Raw genomic sequence first — 26100 nt, forward strand, 5'->3', positions numbered from 1 at the left:
TTAAAATGAGACATACATGAAAATCCACACAAAGCAACACAAATGTTTTATACAATTTATTCAAATCATTAGCAGATATGTTTGATTTACCACTGCAAGCTTAACTTCAAACTATTAGACGATGCAAAGACAGTGACAGCAGGCTCATGAAATGCTGAAATGACCAATTAAGCAATTTATCACAGCGTTAATACACAGAGTTCACACTTTCATCCATCATGTTTCAAATGGTCTCTTTCCCTGTTTTTTCAGATCCAGCTACGGCTTCTCCAACTGAATGTCTTCTGCACAGCTGGCCACATCCTGATAAGGGCCTTGCTGATTGGAGCGCTGAATTTGATGGTAAGCTGAGTTGCAGTCATCCAGGTTTAGACCCTATGGATGGATATGTGAAGGTCTCTTTCATAAATATGCAGCGTGTTAGTAATAATAAAAATGAAAAAAAAATGGAAATGGACATACCTCATAGATATTCTCCTCCTCCCGTCCTTTCTTCTTATTCAGTTCATTCAACGTCTTTGACTAGAGAAAAAAAGTTACACACCTTTAATTTTCATGGAATCAGTTTATTTGATAGTTTACTGTTGTGTGTGGTGCAGATGTGTTTTCATATGGTGTATGGAACACATTTAATATGTTGAATCAACATTAAATCTGCATATCTGACCTTACAGAGCAGCATAGTGCCAGGGATCAAGACACACAGCAGAAGCAACACCCCTTCTGCTTGAATGATGCTGTTCTTCACACTCTCACTGAGGTTCAAGGTCTTCTGCAAAGGTTCTAATAAAAAAGATTGTCTTAACCCATGACATTTTTTTTAGGATTGACAAGAGCACTTCATTGCAAGTAGATCAACCTGACCATGGACTATTGTCTTGAGAAGATTTCAGGGAAAAATTCAACTGGAAAAAAAAGGAGCTGACACGTTTACTTCATCTGACAATAAATCTTGCCTGTGTACATAAGGAGAGTTAAATAACATCAACTTAGCATGAATGAGTAGAATTTGGGTTTATGTCTTTGAATGGGCTATTTGTATTTGCCTAACTCAGCCAATTAAATGATTTGTGGGGATTATTGCACAATGCAGCCTCTTAAGAGAGCTTGAGTGCTTGCATTGTTAAGTTTAAGACTTTCATATCATATTTATGTAATGAAGAATGGGCCTACAACAAATGATGTGCAATATTACATTACAATGCATAATCTTAAATTATATACAGTACAGTAGGCTATATTATTCACTATTGTTCAAAATTTGAGAGCAGTACATTTTTTAAGATATTAGTACTTTTGTTCAGCAAGGATGCATTAAACGAATCAAAATTTACTTTAACATTGTTACAGATAAATAAAAGTTATTTTGAACCCCCCTGAAAAGAATGCTGAAAAAAAATGCATCACTGTTTCCACAAAAATATTAAGAAGCACAACATTGATAATAATAAGAGCACCAGATCATCATATTAGATCGATTTCTGAAAGATCATGTGACACTTAAGACTCTAGTAATGATCACTGGAATAAATTATATTTTAAAACACATTACTAAACAGTTATTTTAAATTGCAATAATTTCACAATATTACTGTTTTACTGTATTTTGGATCAAATAAATACAGCCTTGCTGAGTATCAGAGACTAAAAATCGTACCGATCCCAAACTTTTGAACGGTTGTGTATATTTAATTAGAAAAAAAAAGCTATTTTAAATTATATTATTTCCCAATCTTACTTCTTTTCTTTTCTTTTTTTTACTGTAGTTAATAATAATGGGATCTTGGTAAGCCTGAGACTTCTTTCAAAAACATTAAAAACATCTTACAGATACCAAACTTTTCAACAGTAGTGTTATTAGCTGAAATGGTTTCTGTGATGATTACAAGAAATAATATTGAAATATAACTATGATCTGACTCACTGTACACTAGAAGGAAGGTACCATGGGTCAAGGCGTGAGTTGAACCATGATTCAATTTACACTGGTAAAGCCCGGTATAATTGAGTTGGATGTTATTGAAAACCAGCGAATGGCATTTGACTCCGTTTTCCGGTTTCACTTCTGACGATTTCACATTCTCAGACTGATTTACTAATCTGGGCAGTATGGTGCCATTGATGGGTGGATCATTCAAGATCCAGGTGATGTTGGGGTTCTTTTTCCAACGGTAGCAGCATCGGACTGTAGCTTCCTGGTCGACGGCCACACGCTGATACGGCTGATCCGCCTCCAGTCTCAGCTCTTCTTCTTCTACTTTAGCTTTGGCAACAGCTTATGCAAAGGACAACAATAAACCAAAAAGCCACATAACAGTAGTTAAAAATTATATGGCCTTATTAAGGATGGAAGACACCAGAACAAAGCAGTGTTTAAAACAGTCAGTGACTCGTTGCACAGTGGGGATTTCTTTAAGATACGGTCATAAGTGATTAAAAACCTCTTATATCAAAGCAGCTTAATATGGGCTATAGCTTTACTCCCCCAATGGGCATTCACTTCAGTCCACATGATATCAGCATGTTTAAATCTATTAACTAAACCGTCCACTTCCCACCCACAAAATGCTTTATAGACAAGACTTAAATTCATACAGTCAAAAGATACACATTGCAGTGTAAAATTAAATTAGACCTTTAAAATCGAAAGTCACACTAAAAAAAAACTACACACTGCTAGCACTAAGATACAAATTGTAACAGCTGCTCTGAGAGGAAATCAGCTTCACTGAAGCAGAACGCAGACGTGCAGATGGAAATGGTGCACTTTGTTCTTTTGTAGAAGATAAATAGTTTAATAAATCAATTTGAAATGGTATGCTTTCTAAAAACTAAATTTAGATTAAAAAAATAAAATAAAATTATGCTCAAATAGAGCTCGGATTACTTTAAAACCAGTTAGTTATAATTGAATGCTCAACAAATATTAACATTCCACATTAAAATCAACACTACATAAACACATTAGATGTATGTTAAACACCCACCTTCCCAGAAACACAAAAAAATGACCAGTCTGAACTCCATTTTCTCCAATAAACCGGACAAACTGAAGAAACCCACTGCTGCTCGCAAGTAGATGTACTGTTTGAGTGTTTGTCCGCTTTTCCTGTTTCATCTACACCCACCCATTCTTCTATTTCAGTTTGTGGTATACACACACACACACACACACACACACACACACACACACACACACACACACAAATATGTATTACACTTGCATATACATAATTGTCTTTTTTGGATAATGGAGTAATCTGTTTATATCAAGCGAATGGTTCTGAAAATGAAGACAATAAAAGCTTGTAGTTTTTGATCATTTATTTAAAAAAAAAGAAAGAAAATTATAATTAAAAAAAAACGTACCTACATTGTTCTTAAGTAACTTACATATAAAATCAAAGCCCAAATACACAGAATAGTCCTTGCATAATCAATTATATAGACAGACAGCAATGGAATGCCTGTATCAAGTGGACTCCTGTACACAATTACATAAAAGACAGTCATAGACTCAGAGGGTTTAAAAGACCTAACAAAGAGCACTCAGTACTGAGCACTCAGCCATTTTAAAGAACAAGGGGTTTGCATTTAAAACTCAAAATCGCTAAATGAAGAGATTGCATGTCAACCAACCCAATTTGCACAAGGCACCCTATAAATAGATGTAAACATACAGATATATCACTATGTATACGTATATGTGACAGATACACATGAAAAGTTTAAGGGATGAGAGAGAAATGACCGCACCCGAAACCCAGTCTTACGCATTATAAAGAGTTAATAGGGATATCAAAGGTTCAGTCTGAAAATGACTTGAGTTTAAATGAGTTTAAATTGTGGTACATTCCACATATGGCTCTTGTCATAAAAGTGAAATTCAGTGAAGCCTTTTATAGTTAGTATGGTCAAGGGTGTACTTTATGTCTCTCTCTCTCAGTCCCTTATTTATAATAGGCAATGCATAGTACTGTAATTACATAGTTTGCAAATAAAATCAAAACAACAGAATCAAAGAGAGTGAATGAACTGCTCATTCAAGCAATCGTGAATGAAAAAAATGGTGTAAAAGGACTGTAGGAAAGTCAAGTGGGTAGAACAGATCTCGCTAGTTTCATTACCAAACTTTAAGTTTAAGTATTATCATTTGCTACTTCTAAAAGGAAAAAAAGAAAGAAAAAGTTATGATTGATGTGTACTAGAAACAACACTGCTGGCCAGTAAGCAAGACTTCTGGTAATCCACCTTTTGTAAGTCCTACAGTATGTCTTTTGACTGTTGTGAACAAGAGGAAAAAGAGGGAAAGGGAAACAAGGCCTTACATTTATCAAAATAAACACAATTACAACTTAAACGTGAATATAAATCACACTATGTAACAAATAAGGTAAAATAATAATTTGACAGTTGGCCGGGGGGCATCATGAATAGATGAAAATAATTCCAGTACTGGTGTGAAAACCTACTGTTTGTGTCCCTGTCTCCGAACTCTGAGATATAACACTTTGAAGCCCCTGCAAGTGCCTGATCCTCTGTGGCCTGATTTCCTAGTAAGATAAGGAGAGCAGGAGAGAACAAGCTGATCCCTAAAGCTGAAAAACATGGACTGATAATGAAGACCAGGATACTGCTCTATAATTGATACAGCAGTTCAGTTCTGACTTATAATTCCATCTGTCTTAAACAGGAGTCTGAGCCATCACACTTAAAAGCCAATCCATCCACTTCACCATTTTGTGGGTTGATCCAGCAGAAATTAGATCCCCCTTTCAACTCAGTAATTCATTCCAATTTACAGCTGACCTCCCTATGCAAAACTAAGCTAAACTTTGTTTCCGCTATTATCTCTTTGGTCCTGCTTATATAGTTAAGAATGAAATAACGAACAAGTACTATATATTCATTGCATCCAACGTGTAAGAACCTGAAACTGAAATAAACGAAATTACTGAAGTCTGCCTGTAACAGCCACACCACATGAATTTGCATAGAGGCTCACAAAATTGGCAACGTGTGATGATTATCATCAGTTCTGTGTAGAATTATCACAGTACTATTGGCAACACCCTGGTCAGACAATGTTATATATTGTGCATGCTTCATATGTTATAACGACACCGAAGTGTGGATGTACCTACAAGCTGGTCTGTATGCATTAGTAACATTCAAACTTCTACGTAATATCCGCATATTTCCTCAAACCCTGATGACATCTCTCAACATCAAACCTTTGCCACGTCAAATCTTCCATCTCTCAACTTTAGAACTTGCCTGGTTTTACTGCAGAGGGGTTAGACTTAACTTAAAGCAAGCCAAGCATCCCCAAACCTCCTCTCTACTTCCCTTCCTCATCCATGTATTGATCTCTCCTACTTAGCATTTCTTTACTCATACATAGAGCAATAACAGGACTTGTGGTGTGTAAAAAAATAAAATAAAAAAAATAAGGATTTTCTGTGCTTTTACTCTCCATTTACAACAGTTTGGCCAATGCATGCTACAAAAGACTCAATACTCTGTAAAAAAAGAAAAAAAGAAAAAAAGAACAACCTATATTTCAATATATATATCCATTTCAATATCTGTAATTTTTGAAAATGCATGTAATGGTGTATGGTAATAAATATTAAGATGAGTGAACATTATCTTTAAAAAAAATGGCAAAAAGAAATATGAAAGGGCACATTATCTGTTTGAATTAACTTATTGAAAACCTTATTGAACTACAGTCTGAGCAGTAGGCTTCATATGTGTCAGACTGCATTCACTATACTTTTCTATGAATATAGATAGTCTTTTGGTACTAAATTACTTTTGACATGCTTAGACAGGTTAATCTTTGTGTGTGCGTGCATGTTATAATGCTTCCACATGCACACTTAGCGTTTCGCTCTGATATCTCTCTAGGTGTTGCACATTTCTTTGGCATTTTTTGGAAAGACTCTCTCTCACACCTCTCAACAGAAACACATACACACTCATTCATGCACAATGATCACTATAATTTCTCAACACCCACTTCATTTCATTTCTCAGTGGTATGTCAATCTTCTGAGAGAACAGTTGAGAAGAGAGATGAGATAGAGCAGGAACATTCAGGCAGCATTAGTCAATCAGCGAATCCTCGAAAAGCTCAAGTCCAGCACATACAGTGATCTGAGGACAAAAAGGACAGATGATAGAGACTGAGTTGCTATACTTACAAAAAACAGTATGGTACTATATAAAAATAAAGATACAGTATTTTATTTAGTATGTAGTCGTACCTTGTAACAGCAAGTTGTGATGTTTCTCAATTGAAATGGCCACCCTGAAGTGAATATTTAGCAAGAGCTTCTTGCAACTTAAAATGGTCCTCCTCAACAGCCTGGGAACAAACAGAACGCCAGAGATACATATTAGTAAAGACACCTCTCTCAGCTTCCCCTCACTCGGATGGAGCCCTATTACTTCTCTCTTCCTCTTCAAGACCTGAAGAACTGACCGTTCAGTTTCACAAATGCAATTGATTCCTCCTCACCTGCAGTCTCTTCAGTTGCTCCTCGAGAGCCTGCAGTCTCCTCTGCACCTCCTCCATGCGTTCCTGAGAAAGTACAAGAGGAGCGCTGATCCCTCTTTCCCCTTCTCCTTTATTCCCTCCATCTCCCCAACCCTCTTCTCCTTCAGTTCTTCCTTCTGTGCTGGATTCCTCCACTGAGAGGGAAAAAAGGCATCAGGAATGTCAAAATGCGTGTGTGTTTGTATATATATAGAATACTTCATCATTTACAAATACATTATTAAAATCAAAGTTGTGTCTGCAATATTATTCAATGGGCATGAGCTAACATGAACAAACAATGAACAGTTGTATTTGTATTAATTAAAGTTAAGATGAATAAATACTGTTACAAATGTATTGCTCATTGTTAGTTAGTGCATTAACTAATGTTAACTAATGGGACCTTATTATATGCGTATATCTAGTATGTATATATACTTAAATACATCTATAAGATTACTGTAATTTATAAACATTATACACACACACATAATAATAATCTTATACAGCAACATTTTTTACTAGGATTTATCACAGATCTGAATGAGGTTTGGTTAGGAGGGATCACAGCTGTACTTGATGATTAAGTGTGAGGCTGAACCTCTTCAGCTTAAAACCTAAAGCAATATGTGTGCAGTACCTGACGAATGAACTCCATCTGCCTCCTGGCTTTCAGGTGCCATCCCTCCATTTTCCCCAAGAGTCTGAGAATCATCTGACAGGCTAATACTCCCAACCAATAGCCTCTTCAAATACATGACTGCGAGAGGAATACAAGCACGAAGATTAAGCATGGAATAAAATTGTAGGGGTGCAATGCAGTCTGTTAGAATTGCATAAAATTTCATAAATGCTGACCTTCGTCCAAAGCAACATTAGCGGACTTCTCTGGAGGGGTGTGGCTGTGGGTGAGCAGGTCAAAGCCATTGGCCGCTAGGTAGTCTATGAGTGAAGGATCATGTTCTCTCCCCTTTTCATCAGTAAGAGTGTCTTTAAATCGCCCTATGGTGAAATAAAGCACACAGTCAAAATAAAATACCACAGTAAAATGACATGGATAGGCTTAATATCCAAGTTTCCAAGAGCCAAAAATCTCACCAATACTGCGACTTTTCAACAGGTCTCCTCCATTCTCAGTGGGGCTAAGAGGAGGATTAAAACTGAAGAAGAGAAATGGAAAGAGCTTTGATTACTGAAGTTGGGGCCTTGCCATTTGCCCAAAAAAAACCCAACCAACAACAACAACAACAACAACAGCAAACACACTCACGAGTTATATGCAGGTCCGATGGAGCTGCTGGGCGTGCTGCCACCTCTATTTCTTTCCAGCGGTTTCCCGACCTTCTTTTTCAACTCTTCAACCGTATTTTTGATCGCCTCTGTCCAACTGGAGCATTAAACAGACTGTGAGTGTCAGATCAAATTATATGCTTTGGATCTCAATTTATCAAAAGCAAAATTTCATATAATCTGCTTGTCAGTCATTCATGTAAACATTCCATATAAGTGGCTTTATATGGTTCACATGCTCACTTTTTCCTCTCCCCTACGGTCTGAGCCACTAGTTCATAGATCTGTGCTCCGCTCTCCCAGGTGAAGATGACGTAGAGGGCCTTCGGGTCTGATGGAAAGAACGACAGTAACTGCATATCAAACTTATGTTCTTCAGAATACAACAAACTTGGAAGAAATGCCTTGTATTTTGAGGCTTAAAAAGGATCTATTACTAACATATGGTGAGAAATGGATGGAATCCTATAATGTAAAAAATATTAAATGACAGTGTGTATGTAAAGCTATACTTGGCACAAAAACAGAATGTATACCCCTTGTTCTACTGTTTATTTATTTTATATTTTCCCTGTATTTCCATAATAGTTTTGTTACAACCCTCTAAGTCTATCTTTACTGTATGTTTTGTTTGAGGGAAGGGTTTAGTGTGTATTCTGTCCAGGAAGGCTGATTCCTGCAGACACATTATTACTACACCTTGATGGTCAGCTGACACCTACAGTCCTATAAAAAATCTTGTCACTTCTCTTGTCAGCATTGTTGCTCGCTTGCTGTGTTTGGTTTAATCTCTATCAGACTAGCTTGTATTTGTAGTGTATTAACGTTTTTGAGTGATTTGAGAGTGTTTCATGTGATTGCTTGAGTGTTTGCTTGAAAGATACTTTGTGTGATTGACTAGTTCAGACATTTTTGATAACTACTACAATGGCCTGTTTATCAACTTTGATTTTGGCATTGCTCTTTCTGATTTGTTAGCTTGCCTTTGTAAGTATCCCAGGTGTATATGATGATATTATTATGTATATATATATATATATATATATATATATATATATATATATATATATATATATATATATATATATATATAATTAGTAGGGAGTCCGATGCTATTTGTTTTTTATTTATTGTTTATGCTTAAAGAGTCAGGTAAGTTAATTTTCGTTTCTTTTTTTCTGAATTAGGTTTAGTTAGAGAGAAATACTGTTTAGCTTTTCTGTTTGATATTTTGGCCTTGTTGCCATTAAAGCATTCATAATAAAAATCTTTATTGTTTCAATCTAAAGTCTTTTTACTTTTCATGTTGCGTCCTTTACCCTAGGCAGGGCGTAACAACTATATAAAACATTTTCTTGAAAATCAATAATAAAAATTAGGTTAAAAACAAAAGAAAAAGAAAGAAAACAACAAGCTAACTCACTGAAACTCATTAAAAACGCTCACTCACCAGTGGCCACGTCTCTGAGAAAAACAGACTCCAGTTTGATGATTGGACTCAGCATCAGTTTGCCTTCTTGAGCAGTGATGTTGCTTTTGCTCTGACATTTCAAAACCATCTTATCATCCTGCTTCTGAAGCAAGACCAGCAGGTCTGACAGCAACACACAGTGCACATCTGCAAAGACACAAAAAATAGAGTGAGTAACAGGCCCGGTTCTTGATTACAGACTGATGACACTGAGAACCAAATCAAATTTGTCAATCTGCAAGATTACCGATCGCTTTCTCCTTGGTCACCCTCCATGTCAGAGATCCTTCATACAGCATCTTTCTGCTGGTCAGATCAATGTACTGATGAATAGAGAAAAGAGTGGATATCATACCATTCTGAGAGTGCCTTCATTAGTAACGGAACTGATACATACGTCAAGATATTTCTCACCTTGTACTCACTGTAGAGGTCATTACTGGGTTTCAACCCTGAGGTGTCTAGTCGGCGCTGGTAGTCTTTCAAAATCTGAGTTTAAAGAAGAGTGGAAATTTAGGAGAAAAAGAGTTGAGAGAGGTGGTGTGGAAAACACAAATTAGAAATTATGAATCAAGCTTAAACTATCCATAGGGTGGCCGATATGACTTGACATTTTTTATCACAGTATGAGCAATTTTGTCACACTAAATACATACATACATGACATGCTGGAATGTAGTAATGCTACAGGCAATGCCAAACCACACAGTCTTAGTAGACCCTGTTTTTTAAAAGAACTTGTATTGAATGTTCTAACCAGCAGGTTCTCCATGAGTTTGACTTCTTCATTGACGTGGTTAAGGACCTTGCGGCAGGATTCAGCAGCTTGGTTAATGTTCTCTTTTTCTGCTTCATCCACTGTAAGAAATTGACACTGGCTATAAACTTTACATTTTTTTTTGTCTAATATATTGCAGTATTGTTAGTGCTGTCTAACAGTAATTATATAATCAGATATGCTGATTAAGCAATCAAATTAAGGATAATTAATTGCATATACTGTCAATTGTTGAGAAAAATCCCAAAGGACAAGATTTTATGATTTTTTGGAGGCAGCACTATTTGCACAAAAGGTTTACTATAAATAAAGTATGAATAGAAATGAAACACACACCTGTGTCCTTTGCAATATTGGCCAGCAGAAGAGGGTACTTGGTTAGTCTTTGCATCTCTATGGGAATGATATCCTTCAGCTGTAGCCTCCGACACTGTGGCTTACTCTCTGCGTCCTACAACAGACACAAAAGATTCCATTTCCCAAAAGACATTCTGAGATAGAATAGAATAAAACAGAATTCCCCTTTTTGGGGAAAATCGTTTTGGACTACAATAGCTATGTATCCATCCAAAGTTGCACATTTTAACTTATGCACAAAATTGGAATTTCACATAAAACATCTGCGAATAATGCGAGCACCGTTTGCATTCAGTGAGCAGAAGAGAACTGCCGCTAAATATCACTAAGAAAAATGGAAGTTCCTGCAGTAGGAGAAGCCACTGTATTCAAACATTTCGTATATAATAAATTACTTGCGACCTCAGAGTGCACAGACGAAACGCAATAAAGTTATCTTGCTTTCGGAGGCGGATGCCTGCTGTTTGGGAACACAGTCGTGTAAGACAGTTCTGGCAGGTAATTATACCGGATCACTTTGACGAGGGACTTTGCGCAGGCATTTCAGAATGACTAGAACAACATTTCAGATGCTGTGCAATGAGATTAGTCAGCTGGTTAGTCTAGTTATGCTGTCCCATTGCAAAGTCATAATGTCTTTTTTGATGCACATTGAGGAATTTATTCTGTAAATGTGTTTCCATCGCAGTTTATGCGCATGTCTTCTTATCGGATAAAAAGTTTATCTGACTCAATTGAGCACATACATTTTACATGTGCATTTTTTAGAATTTATGCGCATTTTGGCATTTCCATCCAGCATTTTTTTTATCTGAATGATGAAAATGCGCATAAAAATAGGTGGATGGAAACATAGCTAATGACTACATGCCAAGTCTCCAGAAAAAGTCAAGTTAACACTTTTACCCATGACAATCCATTTGTGTATGTCGACTACTAGCAATAACACGGACAACAGTGTTTTAAGTGTAAACGTACCAGTATGAAAAGATTAAAACGGGGGTCCTTCTTCTGTCTGCTCTTTATCAGCTCCAGAGCCCAGGACTGGTAGCTACAGAAGCGTGCGGTAAGCTTCTGAAACCATTCTCCTTCTGATCCACTGAACTACAGAGATAAAGACATGTCTGCTTGTATAACAGCAAATATACATTCACGCATTCAAGATGAATTGCTGAATGACCCAGTGTTAAAAAAACAAGGAAAAACGAGCGTTTAGCACACACTTACCCTGTTGAGAAGTGGCCTGCTTATGATTTTGACAATGTAATCATCTTCCTCGCGCAGTTTTTTCAGGTTCTCATAAAAAGCATCTAAAAAAAAAAGAACGAATTTTAGCTATATCAAGTCTGTCGTGACTATTTATGTACGACTTGAATGGCAATCAAAATATTTTATAACCCTGCAGATTTCAGTGTATTAATGCATTTGATGTAGTTACGTACAGTGCATCTCTATGATCTCATCCAGGCTGGGGAAGATGGTGGCCAGCTCAGTTATGCTCATAATCTCTTCCCTCTCCAATGGTCGAGAAAACACAGTTTGCAATACGCTCAGCATACGAACATGAGCGTGCTCTGTCGCAAACAGCTCTGAGAGACACAGAAAGAAAAACATTTTCATCATTGCACCTTGCTACATAGCAGATTCAACAAAACATTAAGGCATTTGTATCATTTTTTTTTTTTACATTTTTCTTGCATTTATTACCATTGATGACTTCTTGTCTTTTGATTTCCTTCTTGCTCAGTTTTTTCAGGTTCTCACTGGGGGCAAGTTCCCTCCAGTTGGGCGGGTCCTGCTCGAGCTCTAGGAGGCGGGGCTCAATTTCCTCCTGCTGTGGGAAGGGGCCAAAAGCAGGACCAGCGAAGGGGCCATCGGTCAACAATCCACCTTCCACACTGTGAGAGACAAATAAAGGGAACAAAGTGAAAAGGGATACATACATGTTAAACAATGTGAAAATAGTTAAAGGGTTAGTTCACCCAAAAATTAACATTCTGTCATTAATTACTCACCCCCACGTCGTTCCAAAACCATAAGACTTTCGTTCATCTTCGGAATACAAATGAAGATCTTTTTAACGAAATCTGAAAGATTTCATTCCCTCCATTGACAGCTACGCAACTACCACTTTGACACCTCAAAAAGTTCATTAAGAGATCGTAAAAACTAATCCATAAGAATTGAGCGGTTTAGTCCAAATTTTCTGAAGAGACTTGATTGCTTTATGTGATGAACAGATTGAATTTAGGCTTTTATTCACATTTAAACATTGATCAGCGAACATAAACAGAAGCTCAACCAAACCTGCTTGGTTCTTGCGGAAGCTCCAACGTGCTGCGTAACACACGAGAACGAACCTCATTGGTTCTCGCACGTCAAGCAAACATGCTTGAGCTTCCGTTTACCACAACTGATGTGTGAGTTGATGAATGTTTATGTGTGAATAAAAGCCTAAATTCAATCTGTTCATCATATAAAGTGATCGAGTCTCTTCAGAAAATTTGGACTAAACCGCTCAATTAATATGGATTAGTTTTACGATCTCTTTATGAACTTTTTGCAGCGTCAAAGAGGTAGTTGCGTAGATGTCAACGGAGGGACAGAAATCTCTCCGATTTCTTTAAAAAGACATTCATTTGTGTTGACATGAGAGCGAGTAAAATAATGACAGAATTTTCATTTTTGGGTGAACTATCCATTTAAGGTAGTGATGATCACAATCTCTGAACTCAGTGTGAGTTACTGAGAAGCCTTTTGTGCTGCTGTCTCCTGTGGATGGTGTGTATATGAGTGTGCGTGACAATTAGTCTTTGCCTTACGGGACTGAATGCTGTGGGGAGGGTGAGAGGGGATGGGAAGTGGAAGTTGACTGCAGGTCCACGTCGCTACGGGAGCGAGACTGCTTGGCCCGGGTAGAGCCACCACGGCGAGAGTGACGGCGCTCCACACAAAGGCTCTCACTGCGCCGCACATTCCTGAACACCCAAGAGAGGGTGGGAGGTTGAAGAGAAGAGGAGGATGAGGAAGGAAAGGAAAGGGAACAAAGGAAAAAAAGGAAAAGGTAGAGAAGCAAAAGGAAATAGAAGGGAAGGAAACGATAGGTAAGGAAAGGAAAGGAAAGGAAAGGAAAGGAAAGGAAAGGAAAGGAAAGGAAAGGAAAGGAAAGGAAAGGAAAGGAAAGGAAAGGAAAGGAAAGGAAAGGAAAGGAAAGGAAAGGAAAGAAAAGATAGAGGAAGAAAAGAGTTACAGAAAGGGAAAAGTAAGATGTAAGGGAACAGGAATGAACAAGGAGGATGAAAAAGACAAGAAAAGGAAAATGAAGAATAAGGGTGGGGGGAGAGAAAGGATAGGAAAATAAAGGAAATTGAAGGGTTGAAGAGTGGAAAGGGAAGGGGTAATGAAGTCGCAGAAATGTTTTAGTGCATGGAAATGTAAAAAAAAAAAAAAAAAAAACAGTGGAAGGGACAGATAGATGTCAGTGAGGTTAGACACCACAGATCAAAGGTAACATGAATAGATGATAGAAGTAGAAAATGTAAAAATTATGAAGTGAGAAACAGAGAGTGAAATGTGAAGACAACTGATGTTAAAACCACTATACTATATAACATGTTATTAACTACAGTAGTTCATCAAGGAGATTCATTCAGCCTCAACAGTCTAGCCCTTCTAGAATCCACATTAGAAAAACATCTCCATTTCTTTCTAAAAGTATCATATACACCATCGCAATGCATTTGAACACCTAAAACACTATTGGCAAGTATTTGGGTTCCACTTGTGCAAAGCAATCCAAAAAAGCAGATACTTCTGCCCTGAATCCCTACAGCCCAGAAACCAGAGTAGAACCATACTTAGCCATGCAGTGAGTGTCTGTGTGAGTCTGCATGTGAATCTAAAGCATAAAAAACCATGCCACTCATTTTCCAAAATTTCTACGATATGAATTATATCACGTAATGTGATCTGTGTTTGGTAAGAGCATGTGTGGATCAGTAGCAGCTTGAGGCTGGCAGAAAATCCCAGAGACATTCGCGCAGACCCACCTTGTCTTCCTTCTGTAAAAACATAGGACAACGAACAGTTAACAGCATACCTGACAACAAACCGTTTATCAACATACACCAAACCAAAACTTCCGACTATAAGCCAACTAACCTCGAAGAAAATCGAATCTGAAGGCCAACAACAAAGCGAGACAACAACAGACAACAGCAACAAACAATGCTTCCACATGAAGGACAGTTGCACGAGCAAAATAAAAATGCACAGCTAATTCAGTTATGCTAGTTTTATGCCATATACTATAAACAATAAGTAAAGCAGCTACATTATGTTAAGCTTAAAATCTGATGACCTGAAGGTTCAAATCCCTCAAGTAACTATCGCCATTGTACCATAGCGCATAACACCAGGTTGCTCCTGCTAAATTTTCCCTGTCAAACATGCACCAAAAGTCACTTCAGATGACAGCTTCTGCTAAATAACAACCTTCTAATTACAGAACCAAAAACATAACTCTCCACATAGCTGAGTGGTCGTAATATTTGCCCAAATCTCACAATCTGCTTATTTTGATAGCTTTGTGCCTTGGCGCAACATTGCAGGACACAGCGTTGGACGGCTGCGAAGGAAGACTGCGGGACGCTTACAAAAACTGAAAGCTTACAAAAATGACTCACATAGCAGTACATCATGTGGGACGAGGAAGAAACAGACAACAAGAAACAAAACAAAAAAATGAGGCAACAAAATGCAGAGAAAAAAGTGAGGAGTGGGAAAAAAGGGTGTTAGGATAAGAGGGGAAAGGGAGGGAGGTGGTATGCGCAGTAAGGGATCATCTTGGTCTTTGCTGTCCACAAGGAGGGTAGCGTATATTGCGGGCAGCAGCAGGAGCAGTAGCACAGGAGGGACACAGCACGCTCCCCAGGACAAAGCAGACAGGGAGTTTTACCACTCTCCCATTATTATATAGTAGAAGGTAAAACTGTAACTACTTCTGCACAGTTATAAAAGTATGCTAACAGTTTTTTTAGTTATTTCATTGTGAGTTTAGCATTTTTTATGTGTTGTCTCTATATACTCTCCTCATTCTTTTTCCAGCTTTCTTACCTGCCACTGTCCTGACTGTCCTCTGGAGGGATGTCAATGCCAGAGAGAGGTTCACAGATGGTGAGACCCCCACCAATGCTGACAGGAGATGCATCACCCCCCTCTGAGACCGGTTTGGGGTCTGACCGATTGTTATTGACACCTATACGAGGAAAGAGACATCATTTCTGTACATGAAACACTAGGGGGTCATTCAATATTAACGTCCAGTTTTTTTTTTTAACCTTATCGTTAACTAAAACTATTAACATTTTTAACATGTTTGATATGTTAAAAGCTGAAATAATATACAATTTTAATACTAAGACTAAAATCTTAAAATAAACAAAAATTAGAAATGTGGCCTTGGCAGCTAACTGAAGTTGAAGCACTAAAACAAACGGGAAATAAACAAACTAAAACAAAAGAAAACCTAAATAGTAATATAAAAAAATTATAAAACAGACAAAAGCACATAACAAAATGACCAAAAAATGTACTAAAATTTAAAATTAGTGCTATCAATCGATTACAAAATTAACTAGATTAAATCACACATTTTTTCTGAGATTAATCGCGATCAATCGCAATTAAAAACACGTTTTTATACATTTTTTATATATTTTATAATGTAATCATTTCACAGTTACTCTCCAAATTAAATTAAACAAAATAAAGACAGTATATTTGTTAAATGGCATCTTTTTATGAATGAAGGCCAGTATCACTGATACTAATACAGCTACTGATGTCTCAATGAAAATGATTTTAAACATTAATTATAGCCATTCAACATTACAGTGCAATTGAATGAAAGCTATCAATTTTTTTTTAAAACATTTATTAGGCTTCATAAAATAACAACCTCACATAAACCCATAATAAATGTCATATTTACCTGTTCCCCTTCATACCTGTCTAACAGGTAGGAAATTGAATAAAGTTATCAAACAGTCTGCACTGCATGAATTATAAATTAAGTATAGATTAATCCTTATTAAAGCTACAAATGTTCTTTAGTCAAGAGCAGTGAGTGATTTTCTCAGTCACCTTTGTTCTTTGATTAACATTAATGACAGACAGCTTTAGTGGCAGTTGAATTTAGTTCAAGCGCGAAGGAGAACTCAATTCTGGCGCGCTGTCTGTGCGTCGTGTGTGTGTGTGTGTCACATAGACAGGATGTTCATAAACAGCGCCTTCTCTCTTGACTTGTCGTGCTTGAATGGTTTAAAAGCATTTGCATGATCATACAATGTAACGCTAGCCAAAGGATGGCAGAAAAAAAACAGATGCTGCTGGAAAAAATGTCATCGCATGCGTTAACGCGTTAACATTGACAGCACTAATTAAAATATAAAAATTAAAAATTAAATGAATATACTATAATAGTAATTTTAATTATAATATACTTATTATGTAGAAGTAGTAATCGCACGACGCAGGAGAATCCAAACAAACACTTCTTTATTAATCCAAAAAGGAACATACAGGAGATCGCCGGAGCAAACTAACACACAACCACATAAAAACATGGACGATAACGGACAATGAAACAAAGGAAACTGAGGGCTTAAATACACAAGGGAGTAATCAAAGTAAAACAGAATAGGTGCAGGAACTAATTAACTACCAGGGAGACTAATAATGATCAGAAACACAGGCAAAACAGGAACAGGGAAAACAGAACCAAAACAGATATAAAACTACACGTTACAATACTATAATAGTATATAAATATTACTAAACTAACACTGAATTGCACATACTAATTTCCTTTATTTGTACATTTTGATTACTTTTGCCAGCATCTAATGCTCACTAAATGTTTAGAAAATAATCTAAAGGGGCTACATATAAGAATTTTCATGTATCAATCGCTTATTTATTGCCAGTGTTTGAACAGCTTGTAATGAAACCTTCCCCAATGTCGTAGGTTGTCTATAAAGCCTGTAGACTGATTTTTATGTAAAGGACTCTTTGCCGAGAAAGTTAAAAGGATGTGGCGTTTACGTGTGCTCGCTAGAGCAATGACACATGAATTGAATGCTTACAATGTTCAGGATAATGCCGAAAGAGCTATTCTGTACTGTAATGTCAATGTGTTGTGCAAAAAAAAGCGATGAATTCAAAGTATAGTCTCACAAAGCTAGATCTGTATAGTCTATACACCTTCTTCCTAACAAGCCTACTGAGTTTTAGATTATTGAGGGCATTTCTGGTTTGGGGAAGCTCCACCAAAGACTTTAGATTCCCTTCAAATAGACTGAATAAATTTCAAACCATAAGGGTGCGCTACAAATAATCCTTATCCATCAGTTTGACTAAATCTGAATGAGCTGGAAAATGTCCTTCATTTTCTATTTTCAGACGTCAGAAGAATAACGTAACATGGTATTTTAATGTGACATGGTATAACAAGAATATCTATGGCAAGAGCTCTTTTCAGTCACTGCATTCTTTTCTTCCTGTTTGGTTTCTTAGTTCCCTTTTTATTCCGCTGTAACACTATGAAAAATGACAACATTTTACTGCGCATTTGTGGTCTGTTCTTCCCATTTAATTTATAGTATACATCCCATGAATGATTTACTGGAATGCACTACGAATCTCTTGTTTTGTCCCCAAATCGTCACATCTCTTTCCAGGCTTGTTTTCACACAAGCTGTAAAATGTAACTGTCTCTCTTTTTTACTTCTAATCCCTATTAGCAGTGTTTACTGAAATGTTTCTAAAGCAGTTAAATACAATATTTGTTATCTGTCAAAATGACGGAAATCACTTTGAAATAATATCACTTAGTGTTCCAATTATTGGTTATCTGTTACCAATTATCAGTTGTTCCAATGTATCCTAATTTTGAGATTATTCATGGTTTGTTGTAGTAATTTGTTAATGCTTTTACACTTTTAAATGTCCTTTTAATGTTCAATGGTTGAAGGGTGAGCAGAATAATATCATCTCATTGTACCCAATTTTTGAAAAAGTGTATTATTGTGTTCATAGAGCGAAACTTTCCTTGATTGTTTACGGTTTAACAGAAGTTAATCCCATAATCGTGCAAAGTGTCATGGGGTGTAGGAAAAAGGTGGATAGGTGAAAATGTACTTCATAGTCAAACTATCATAACAGTGCAATTTTAATAACCTCATCTGTTGACATGATGCAGACGCAGAGCTGGTGCAAACATATCCACATCGCTATGATCAGATGCTTTCTTAACTGCTACTTTCTCACCGCTGTCATCTTTGTTGTGCGTTTATTTTGTTATTGAGAGGAAAGCACACAGAAAATATTTACACATTCATCTAAACATGCTGTCAGCAGCATGGATGGCGTTTGGGATGTTTTTTAACAGTATTTCACTGCAAAGGTATTTCCAACTTTTCTTTTTTCTAAGAGAAGAATGAGAAGAAAAAAAATAAATATATATATACTCGAGTATATGGGGCCATGAATCACGTTCAGTCATTTGTACATCACATGTGCATGAGTGCCAGCACAAGCAAAAAGTTGCTGGCTGCAGTTCACTTAACGACCACCGGTGTCGCCAAAACACCTAAACTTACATTTTGAATTCTACATATAGCCCCTTTAATAAAACACAATCTTACAACAAATCTCAAAACAAAAACTTTTTTGTTTATACTGTAAATTATAATGCTTATAAATTTGAATGTAGCATTTAAAATGTTTTTAGCTTGTGTTTTTTCTTCTTTTTTTTTTATTTAGAATTTTTTTTTATAGAATATGAAAATAATTAAAGGTAAGGTAGGCAATTTGTTTTATAAACACTTTGTTATACTGGTTGAAACTCTCTTAACATCATGGTAGCAATCAACAATAAAAAAAAGTGTTCTAGATATTAAAACGTACATATCTACGCATGTTCCATCTACTGTGGAAGTCTCAGGACCAAAAAAATTGTCCAATCATTCGGTCCGAATGCAATGATTCAATGTCCTACCTGCCTGTCAACATATGTATTTCCATACCTCTGAACACCCTGTTCGCGCAGACAGCACACGTCATCGGCGCGCTCCGTAAGGCTATGCAGAGTAGTATGCACAGTTACTGAATACCACAAACAAACAGCAGCCGACTTTTACAGTTCCTCCTGAACCAAAACAATGAGCTTATGCTGCGTTCACGCCATGTAGTAACCGTTATTACAAGATGGAAACCTGTGATGTTCTACTCTGAGCTGTTGTCGGACTTATGTGTGTCTATGTCAACACTATCAACACTGAAATTAAACTGCAGCAGTCAGGTGGTAAATAAGAGCTCTGTAAGTTGTTTACGTTCATTATTATTGTAATGTTATCTGCTTTGAGACATGAGGTTATTTAACACCGTGTCTCGTGACGCTTTGCAGAATCTGTTGTGTGCGTTCATGTGTTTTGAAGGTGGCGTGGCTTTGGAGACGCTCTGAAGGGAAGGTGGGATCTCATGCTTTCAAAGCTAACTTTCAATTGCTAGCCTCTCCACAATTGCCTAGCCTACCTTTAAAAGCTTACCTGTATCAGCCACACTTTTAATACCTGTGCATCAATGAAAAAGTATGGTGGCAGCATAGATTTGTATGAATTGTTTTCATATACCTTTATATTCCCAGATGACTCAAACATACCATGTTTGTTGATTTCCCAGATGTCCAATGTGCATAAATCAAAAACATGCATGAGACATTTTCTGATGCTCACCCGTGTCACTTTGAGAGTCGGGGCTGGGAGTCACACTGACGCTGATGGTCAACTCTTCACTGCTCTCCGAGCCATGGGTGCTACCTGACCCTGCTACACCAGCTTTTCGCCCTGGAGTGGTGTTGCCATCACTTATGGACGGTCGATGAGAAGGGCCAGCTGGTTTGGTTGGCTTTACTAGACCAAGAGAAAGAGAGAGAGAGAAATGAGAGCAGCACATTAATCATGTGCGATTATAAACTATTATTAAACATGGACATGATCATTGTGTGGTTCTAACAAGAAAACATGACAACTAGATGAAGGGAAAGGGGGCAATCTGGAGTTTGATCCAACAGTGTTAGTCATTCATTGGGAAAAGCGGTTTCCAGGGTCCGCCAAGCCCAAAAATCACAAAAAGAGTAGGAAAGAAATCAAAAGGCGAAACCAAACACGGACAAACATCACACATGAAAACAGTGCAAAGTATAATCTATTGATGAATACATCACCCTTAGTATATTGTAATGGTAGGATCATGAAAAGATTTGTAAGCAAGCATTAAAGTGCCCCTATTATGCTTTTTCGAATATTGCCTTTCATGTAATCAGTGTGTAATATAGCTGTCTGTGAATGTAAACAGTCTGCAAAGTCGAAAGTGCACGATAAATAAAGTTATTGTCTCCCAAAAGAAAGAATTGAAGATGTAAAGAGTCAGTGGTTGAAATTACCACAGCGATATAACAGCAGTATAACCTTTTGACGATTGCTTCTCAAATCTCTGTGAGGTCTAAATGGGATTTACAAAACGCTTATCCATTAAAGATGGGACAGTACCCACTTTATTTGGACCAAATTGCTCCTCAGAATCACAAACTGTAAGTATGATTGATTAACTAGTTCTTTCATAGATGTGTCATCATCTGACTCGCGTTTGGATTGATATGGTAACACCAACCCCATCTTTACCGTCCTTACAGTGTGAAAATCGCTGAGCTTTAGAAAGCCTACGTAGCTGAAATTCAGTTAAGGTAATGGACGTTTCGTTTCAGATACACGCTGTAAGCGGTAGACCAATCACAACAGACTGTGCCATCTGGCCAATCACAGCAGAGTAGGCTCGCGGAAAGGAGGGATTCAGAGAGACCGAATCTTCGGCTGAGTCGTTTGAGAATCACTGAAAAATGTGGTGATGTGCAATGTATATTATGAGAAAAATAAAGTGTTTTTTGACCTTTGATGCCTGTTGTTGAAGACCTCCGAAACAAAATTAGGAACCTTTAAAATAGCATACTAGGGCCACTTTAAAGAACACTTTTTTCGATCACAACAAAGTCATCTCAACCAGAAAACCATATCAGATTTGCTACATGGATGGATAAAGAAACGGAAACTACAGACAAACCCATGTGTTTGAAGTGGAACATGCAAACATGCATTAGATTTGATTAGCAAGGGAATGTACCATCCGAGAATAGAGGATCTACACAAAGAGAACAGACCATAATACCTTCAAAGTCCAATCTAGTTTGCTTACCATCATCTGCAAGAGGAAAACATAGCAACACAAACAAGTTCCTTTAAATTTTACATCAATCTTTGATATTGCAGGTATTTTAATGAATATTTGCAGAATGTTTCTCATACTATAAACAACAGAAGTGTCTTGTTTTTGTGTACATTGATTTCAATTATCTTAGCAGGTGTCTGAGATGAAATGGGTAATTAGTGTAAATGGCAGAATGGAAATCGATGTGCGCAGTGAAATAATACAGGTTTGGTCAATGAGAGTGTGATGTAAGTAGGGCGTGTGTTCAAAGGAAGGGAAATGAAGGGATTTCTGTGTAGTACATACGGGAGAATGTAGGTAGTTTCCCTAGGTTTCTGGTGGGTTTGCTGGCTCCCCATGGCTGTTCAACACAAACAGAAACAATACAATTAGACATTCGATACAGATAATACAAATACAGTCGATACAGTTACAAATATAGGAATTTATATTATATTAATGAACTATTGAGTATGTAATCAAACCTTCAACACAGAAGGGACAGAGGGTCGCCATCCTGACTTAGTCTTCTTGTTGTCAAGTGCTCTTGTCTTGACGCCAAGGTGCTTCATATAGAAGGCCACTGCTCCAAAGATGGAGTTACTGAAGGAACATATTTTAAATGTAAATAACATTCAGAAACTGTATTTGAAGCGATAAATAAATAAGTACTAATACAAAAAAAAACATAAGAAATGACATTTATTGATTATGACCGATTTTATTTGACATGCACAACACGGATCGATGGGACAGATGCACACAGCGGCGCGCTGTAGGACGGGTTTGTGTTGATGAGCCGCTAACAAAGTAATCTATTCACATAATGTTCTCTTTCCTACAATGTAAGCGAGTGTAAATGTCAGCATTATCGTATATGTCGAAAGAACTGAAGTTTGTCAGGTAAAACAAGAGCTTATTTATGCAGTTCAATTTGTCTGCTATTTTATTTCAACAATTACTCCTGATCAGAGGCTTCCTTAAATATTTAGTTTATACGTAGAGTTATGCTTCAACTAAGTTTAATAATGCAATGGAAAAATATTTGGTAGTGCGTAGGTTGCAACTTAGTGCCCATTTATGTCAAAGTTGTAACTTACGCACAGCTGGTGCAGCCGCCCCCAGAAATGGTTATAGAGAGTACTAAAATATTTAAAAAGTTGCTTTATAGCTTAATGTGTTGTAAGAACCACTTCAACAATGTAATTTTGCACCAAAAAAACAGTCATAACACTTTTTTGTCACCCTTTATGTTTCAGGTTGGTTCGCAAAATGTTGGTTTTCTAAAAAAACTCAAACCATCTCAGACGTTTTTTCCTGTGATGGCAAAGCTGAGTTTTCAGCAGCCATAACTCCAGTCTTGAGATTCACACATGATCCTTCAGAAAACAATCTAATATGCTGATTTGGTGCTAAAAAAAATAATTTCTTCTTATCATCAATGTTGAAAACAGTTGTTATTTTTGTGGAAACCATAATATTCTATTAAAACTCCTTAATGACTAGAAAAATCAAAAGAGCAGCATTTATTTAAAATATTAACAGTAATAGTAAAATATTAATAGTAAGCCGCTGTATGTAGAACAAAGTATTTTCCTCTTGACTGTTGCCATATATTGGCGAAGTGCAACTGAAATTATGTGACCAGTGACTTGTCAATGCAACCCCCGTAGCGTACTATGAAATTGTCCAAGTACCTCAGGGGGGGATCTTTATTTGGCATCAAACCCTTTCGATCACTCTAAAAGAGCAGCAGAATCTCCAGTGAAGGGGGAGAAAGAGAAGAGGGAGGGGGAAGAAGTGCTGAAAAGGGGAGGGACAGAAGTCTGGAGGTGGAGACTGTGCACATGTGCATGTCCATTGTCTCATGCACACATGGATTAAGTGACACATCTGTGCATGACTAAATTGACCAATGGCATGACCAACAGCTGCTCTTACGGACACACTATGCGCTAACTTCAACCGTGTTTTTTTTTTTTATAAACTCAAAACAACCAATCTAACTAAACTGCAAGAAATGACTGATATTTTCATGAAAACATTCCCTTAAAACAATTCTCAGTTGGAGAAAATATGGATTACCTCTACAGAAAAGTGAATATAAACTTTTACAACCACACAAAAGTGACTATATAATAGTTATAGTTAGAAAATGATAAAACTGCAAACCAGTCAAACCATGCAAATGACTACTGCGGGAAAAAAGAAGAAAAAGACAACTTACCCTTTGTCCTTGTCGGCAACAATTGAAGGGCTGCAAAAAGCGAAACAGAAATAATTAGAGGGATATCAAAGGAAAAAATGCAGCACAACGCTGGTCAAAAGAACTCACCGTTTAAAGTTAAGAAACATTTTTTCTTCCTCGTTCTCGACTGGATTTTAACTCTGTTTTAGGACGGTGGAATCTGAAGCTTTCACACTTTCCCTGACCCAAAATGACAGTAACTGTTGTATTGTTTGTAGAAATCAAACTAATGAACATATTCTGTCACTTGCAAATGAAATAAAAAGAAAACTAAAAGAAAAAAAAAGATGTAAAAAAATAGTGCCGCATCAAAAATTGCAATCCAGGCAAATGTTTGATAGACAAAATTATGCAAAAATAAAAAGTTCAGTGAAACAATCTCTTGCAAAACTAGATGTCTAGAAGTCTGAGCTACGCTATCTTCTCAAACTGCAAGCACTACGATGGCACTCTCCTAAGGCACTGAGACTGTCCTACAGCAATGTCCACAAGCAATCCAAGTGCCCCATCCACGGAACTTACTATTTAACTGTGTTTTTGTCTGATGCAACAAGCATGCAAGAACATGGAAATCAGATCCTCGTGTTTTCCTATGATAATATAAAAGGAGGAGTGCGATAAGGAATCCCCAGCGTCTGGCCAATCAAAAACCTTGATCCGCCTCTCAGATTAAAAGTGCAGCCAATAAGAGCCTTTGTAAGTGAGGTCATTACTGTTATACTGACGGAGGAGAATGAATGAGGGATAAAAAAAAAGGAAACTGTGCGAGAGGAAGCAGACAGTGTTTGAGAGAACAGAGGACGATTGTGTGAGTGAATATGAAGACTGAATAGTCATATTGAGACTAGACATTAAAATAATCAGTGTGAAGTCTCTGAGGACACACTATGTCTCTAATAATGCCACTGAATGAGTAAGAGACAATGATTTACATGCATTTTTTTTCCAGTGCCTTTACAACATCACTTTACCCTGGTGGATCTGGTATACATTAACTATTCTGTCTCACTGCAAACCGGCTTTTGTCCCTTGCAGTGTTTTGCTCCCTCCGCCGGCCTCAAACTTGACCCCTGTCTCATCCCTCTTTCTATATTTCTCTCTGGCAGAGAGCCAGAATCCAGAGACTTCCTGCCAGCGTGGCACTTCTGACACCATCATCTCTCTACCACTTCCTCTCTGTTTGCAACAGTTTCTTTTCTCTTTTTTTTCTTTTTTTGGGGCAGAATCAGTTACATGTACAGTCAAATGGTGCATTTTTTTTAATAGAAATAAAGGGTGTGACTAGGCAGAGCATTCATACCACATTGCAGGATTCACAATTGCTGAGCAGTAAAATATATATTTTTTTTTACCAGAGTTGATTGGAGTCTGAATTGAACCTAAGGATATAAAGACTGCAAAATGTATGCAATATAATGTCAGGAAAATACATCTTTCTGTCTATCTGCACTCAGAGAGCGACTAGTGTGGATTCATGAACAAATGTGAAATGACTCCTAAAAGTTATTTTAATGAGCCACCCAAAAAGATTCACAAATGTTCGCTTTGATTCAATTTGATGAATCCTTAAAGGGGACATATCATGCCAAATGCACTTTTTTAGCCCTTAAATGCATTTTGTTGTATATTTGGAGTGTTTAGAAGTACAGAAAATATGAAATTATTCTCTTCAGGTGCTTCGTTGATATCTTTATATTCTGTTTTGGTCATATTTTTCAACCTGTTCCGATTTTTCTGTTATCTATGACGTTTTTTGAACTATTACGTCACAGTATTTGCAGCGGAACTGCCAAATAAGGACATTGACTTCCAGCCCAACACTTCGAGCAATCCGCCATTTTTATTTCTCGCTGCAATTTTGTAGTCCAAGCTAAAGGATGCAGAAGTTACGAGAGGGTAAGTTAAAATGTTCGGTTGTTGGATGTAGTAACCCACACGCTTCATTACACCGTCTAATGTAGATAAACTGCCGCGCTTGTGACAAGGGCGCATGTTTAACTGAAAGAACGAGCAGAGAGAGAGACCCGGTCGCGCGCGCGCTCTCTCTCTCTCTCTCTTCAGAGCCAGGCGAAAGTGTAAACAAGACA

General features: G+C 37.2%; 2 protein-coding genes across 5 annotated transcripts in view; both read right to left on the reverse strand.

Moving 5' to 3' along the window:
• Positions 1-43: 43 nt before the first annotated feature.
• On the reverse strand, positions 44-3177 carry cd79a (CD79a molecule, immunoglobulin-associated alpha). The gene is made up of 5 exons (XM_084384955.1): positions 2988-3177; positions 1925-2275; positions 668-783; positions 463-522; positions 44-375 (listed from the first exon to the last, which is right to left on the reverse strand). Exons 1-5 carry the CDS (start codon positions 3025-3027, stop codon positions 259-261), a joined length of 684 nt encoding a protein of 227 aa, XP_084241081.1. The 5' UTR covers positions 3028-3177; the 3' UTR covers positions 44-258.
• A 129-nt stretch (positions 3178-3306) lies between these two features.
• The window catches only part of arhgef1 (Rho guanine nucleotide exchange factor (GEF) 1), a 48548-nt gene continuing 25754 nt past the window's right edge, over positions 3307-26100 (reverse strand). The window contains exons 9-33 of one of the 4 annotated variants that reach the window (XM_084384925.1): positions 23993-24022; positions 22251-22368; positions 22072-22126; positions 21727-21759; positions 20238-20414; positions 15559-15700; positions 14493-14504; positions 13266-13421; positions 12151-12341; positions 11886-12032; positions 11671-11753; positions 11422-11547; positions 10423-10537; positions 10066-10166; positions 9723-9797; positions 9556-9631; positions 9288-9455; positions 8081-8168; positions 7818-7934; positions 7646-7707; positions 7406-7549; positions 7188-7307; positions 6527-6699; positions 6273-6373; positions 3307-6162 (exon numbers count right to left, since the gene is read on the reverse strand). In XM_084384925.1, coding sequence (XP_084241051.1) covers positions 6299-6373; positions 6527-6699; positions 7188-7307; positions 7406-7549; positions 7646-7707; positions 7818-7934; positions 8081-8168; positions 9288-9455; positions 9556-9631; positions 9723-9797; positions 10066-10166; positions 10423-10537; positions 11422-11547; positions 11671-11753; positions 11886-12032; positions 12151-12341; positions 13266-13421; positions 14493-14504; positions 15559-15700; positions 20238-20414; positions 21727-21759; positions 22072-22126; positions 22251-22368; positions 23993-24022 — 2584 coding nt within the window. In that variant the 3' untranslated portion in view covers positions 3307-6162; positions 6273-6298. The remainder of the gene's footprint in view (positions 6163-6272; positions 6374-6526; positions 6700-7187; positions 7308-7405; positions 7550-7645; positions 7708-7817; positions 7935-8080; positions 8169-9287; positions 9456-9555; positions 9632-9722; positions 9798-10065; positions 10167-10422; positions 10538-11421; positions 11548-11670; positions 11754-11885; positions 12033-12150; positions 12342-13265; positions 13422-14492; positions 14505-15558; positions 15701-20237; positions 20415-21726; positions 21760-22071; positions 22127-22250; positions 22369-23992; positions 24023-26100) is intronic. The other 3 variants (XM_084384926.1, XM_084384927.1, XM_084384928.1) reach the window with 3 other exon arrangements.

This window comes from Rutilus rutilus (genome assembly GCF_951802725.1).
Source record: "Rutilus rutilus genome assembly, chromosome: 17".
Lineage (NCBI taxonomy): Eukaryota > Metazoa > Chordata > Actinopteri > Cypriniformes > Leuciscidae > Rutilus > Rutilus rutilus.

What these genes read in the sequence shown, in the direction of transcription:
- cd79a (XM_084384955.1), bottom strand. Translation starts at nt 3,027, where the DNA reads ATGGAGTTCAGACTGGTCATTTTTTTGTGTTTCTGGGAAG. An exon ending in TACCTTCCTTCTAGTGTACA is followed by an intron (nt 784 to 1,924) that starts GTGAGTCAGATC and finishes CTTTTTTATTAG; the next exon opens with AACCTTTGCAGAAGACCTTG. An exon ending in AGGAGGAGAATATCTATGAG is followed by an intron (nt 376 to 462) that starts GTATGTCCATTT and finishes ATCCATCCATAG; the next exon opens with GGTCTAAACCTGGATGACTG.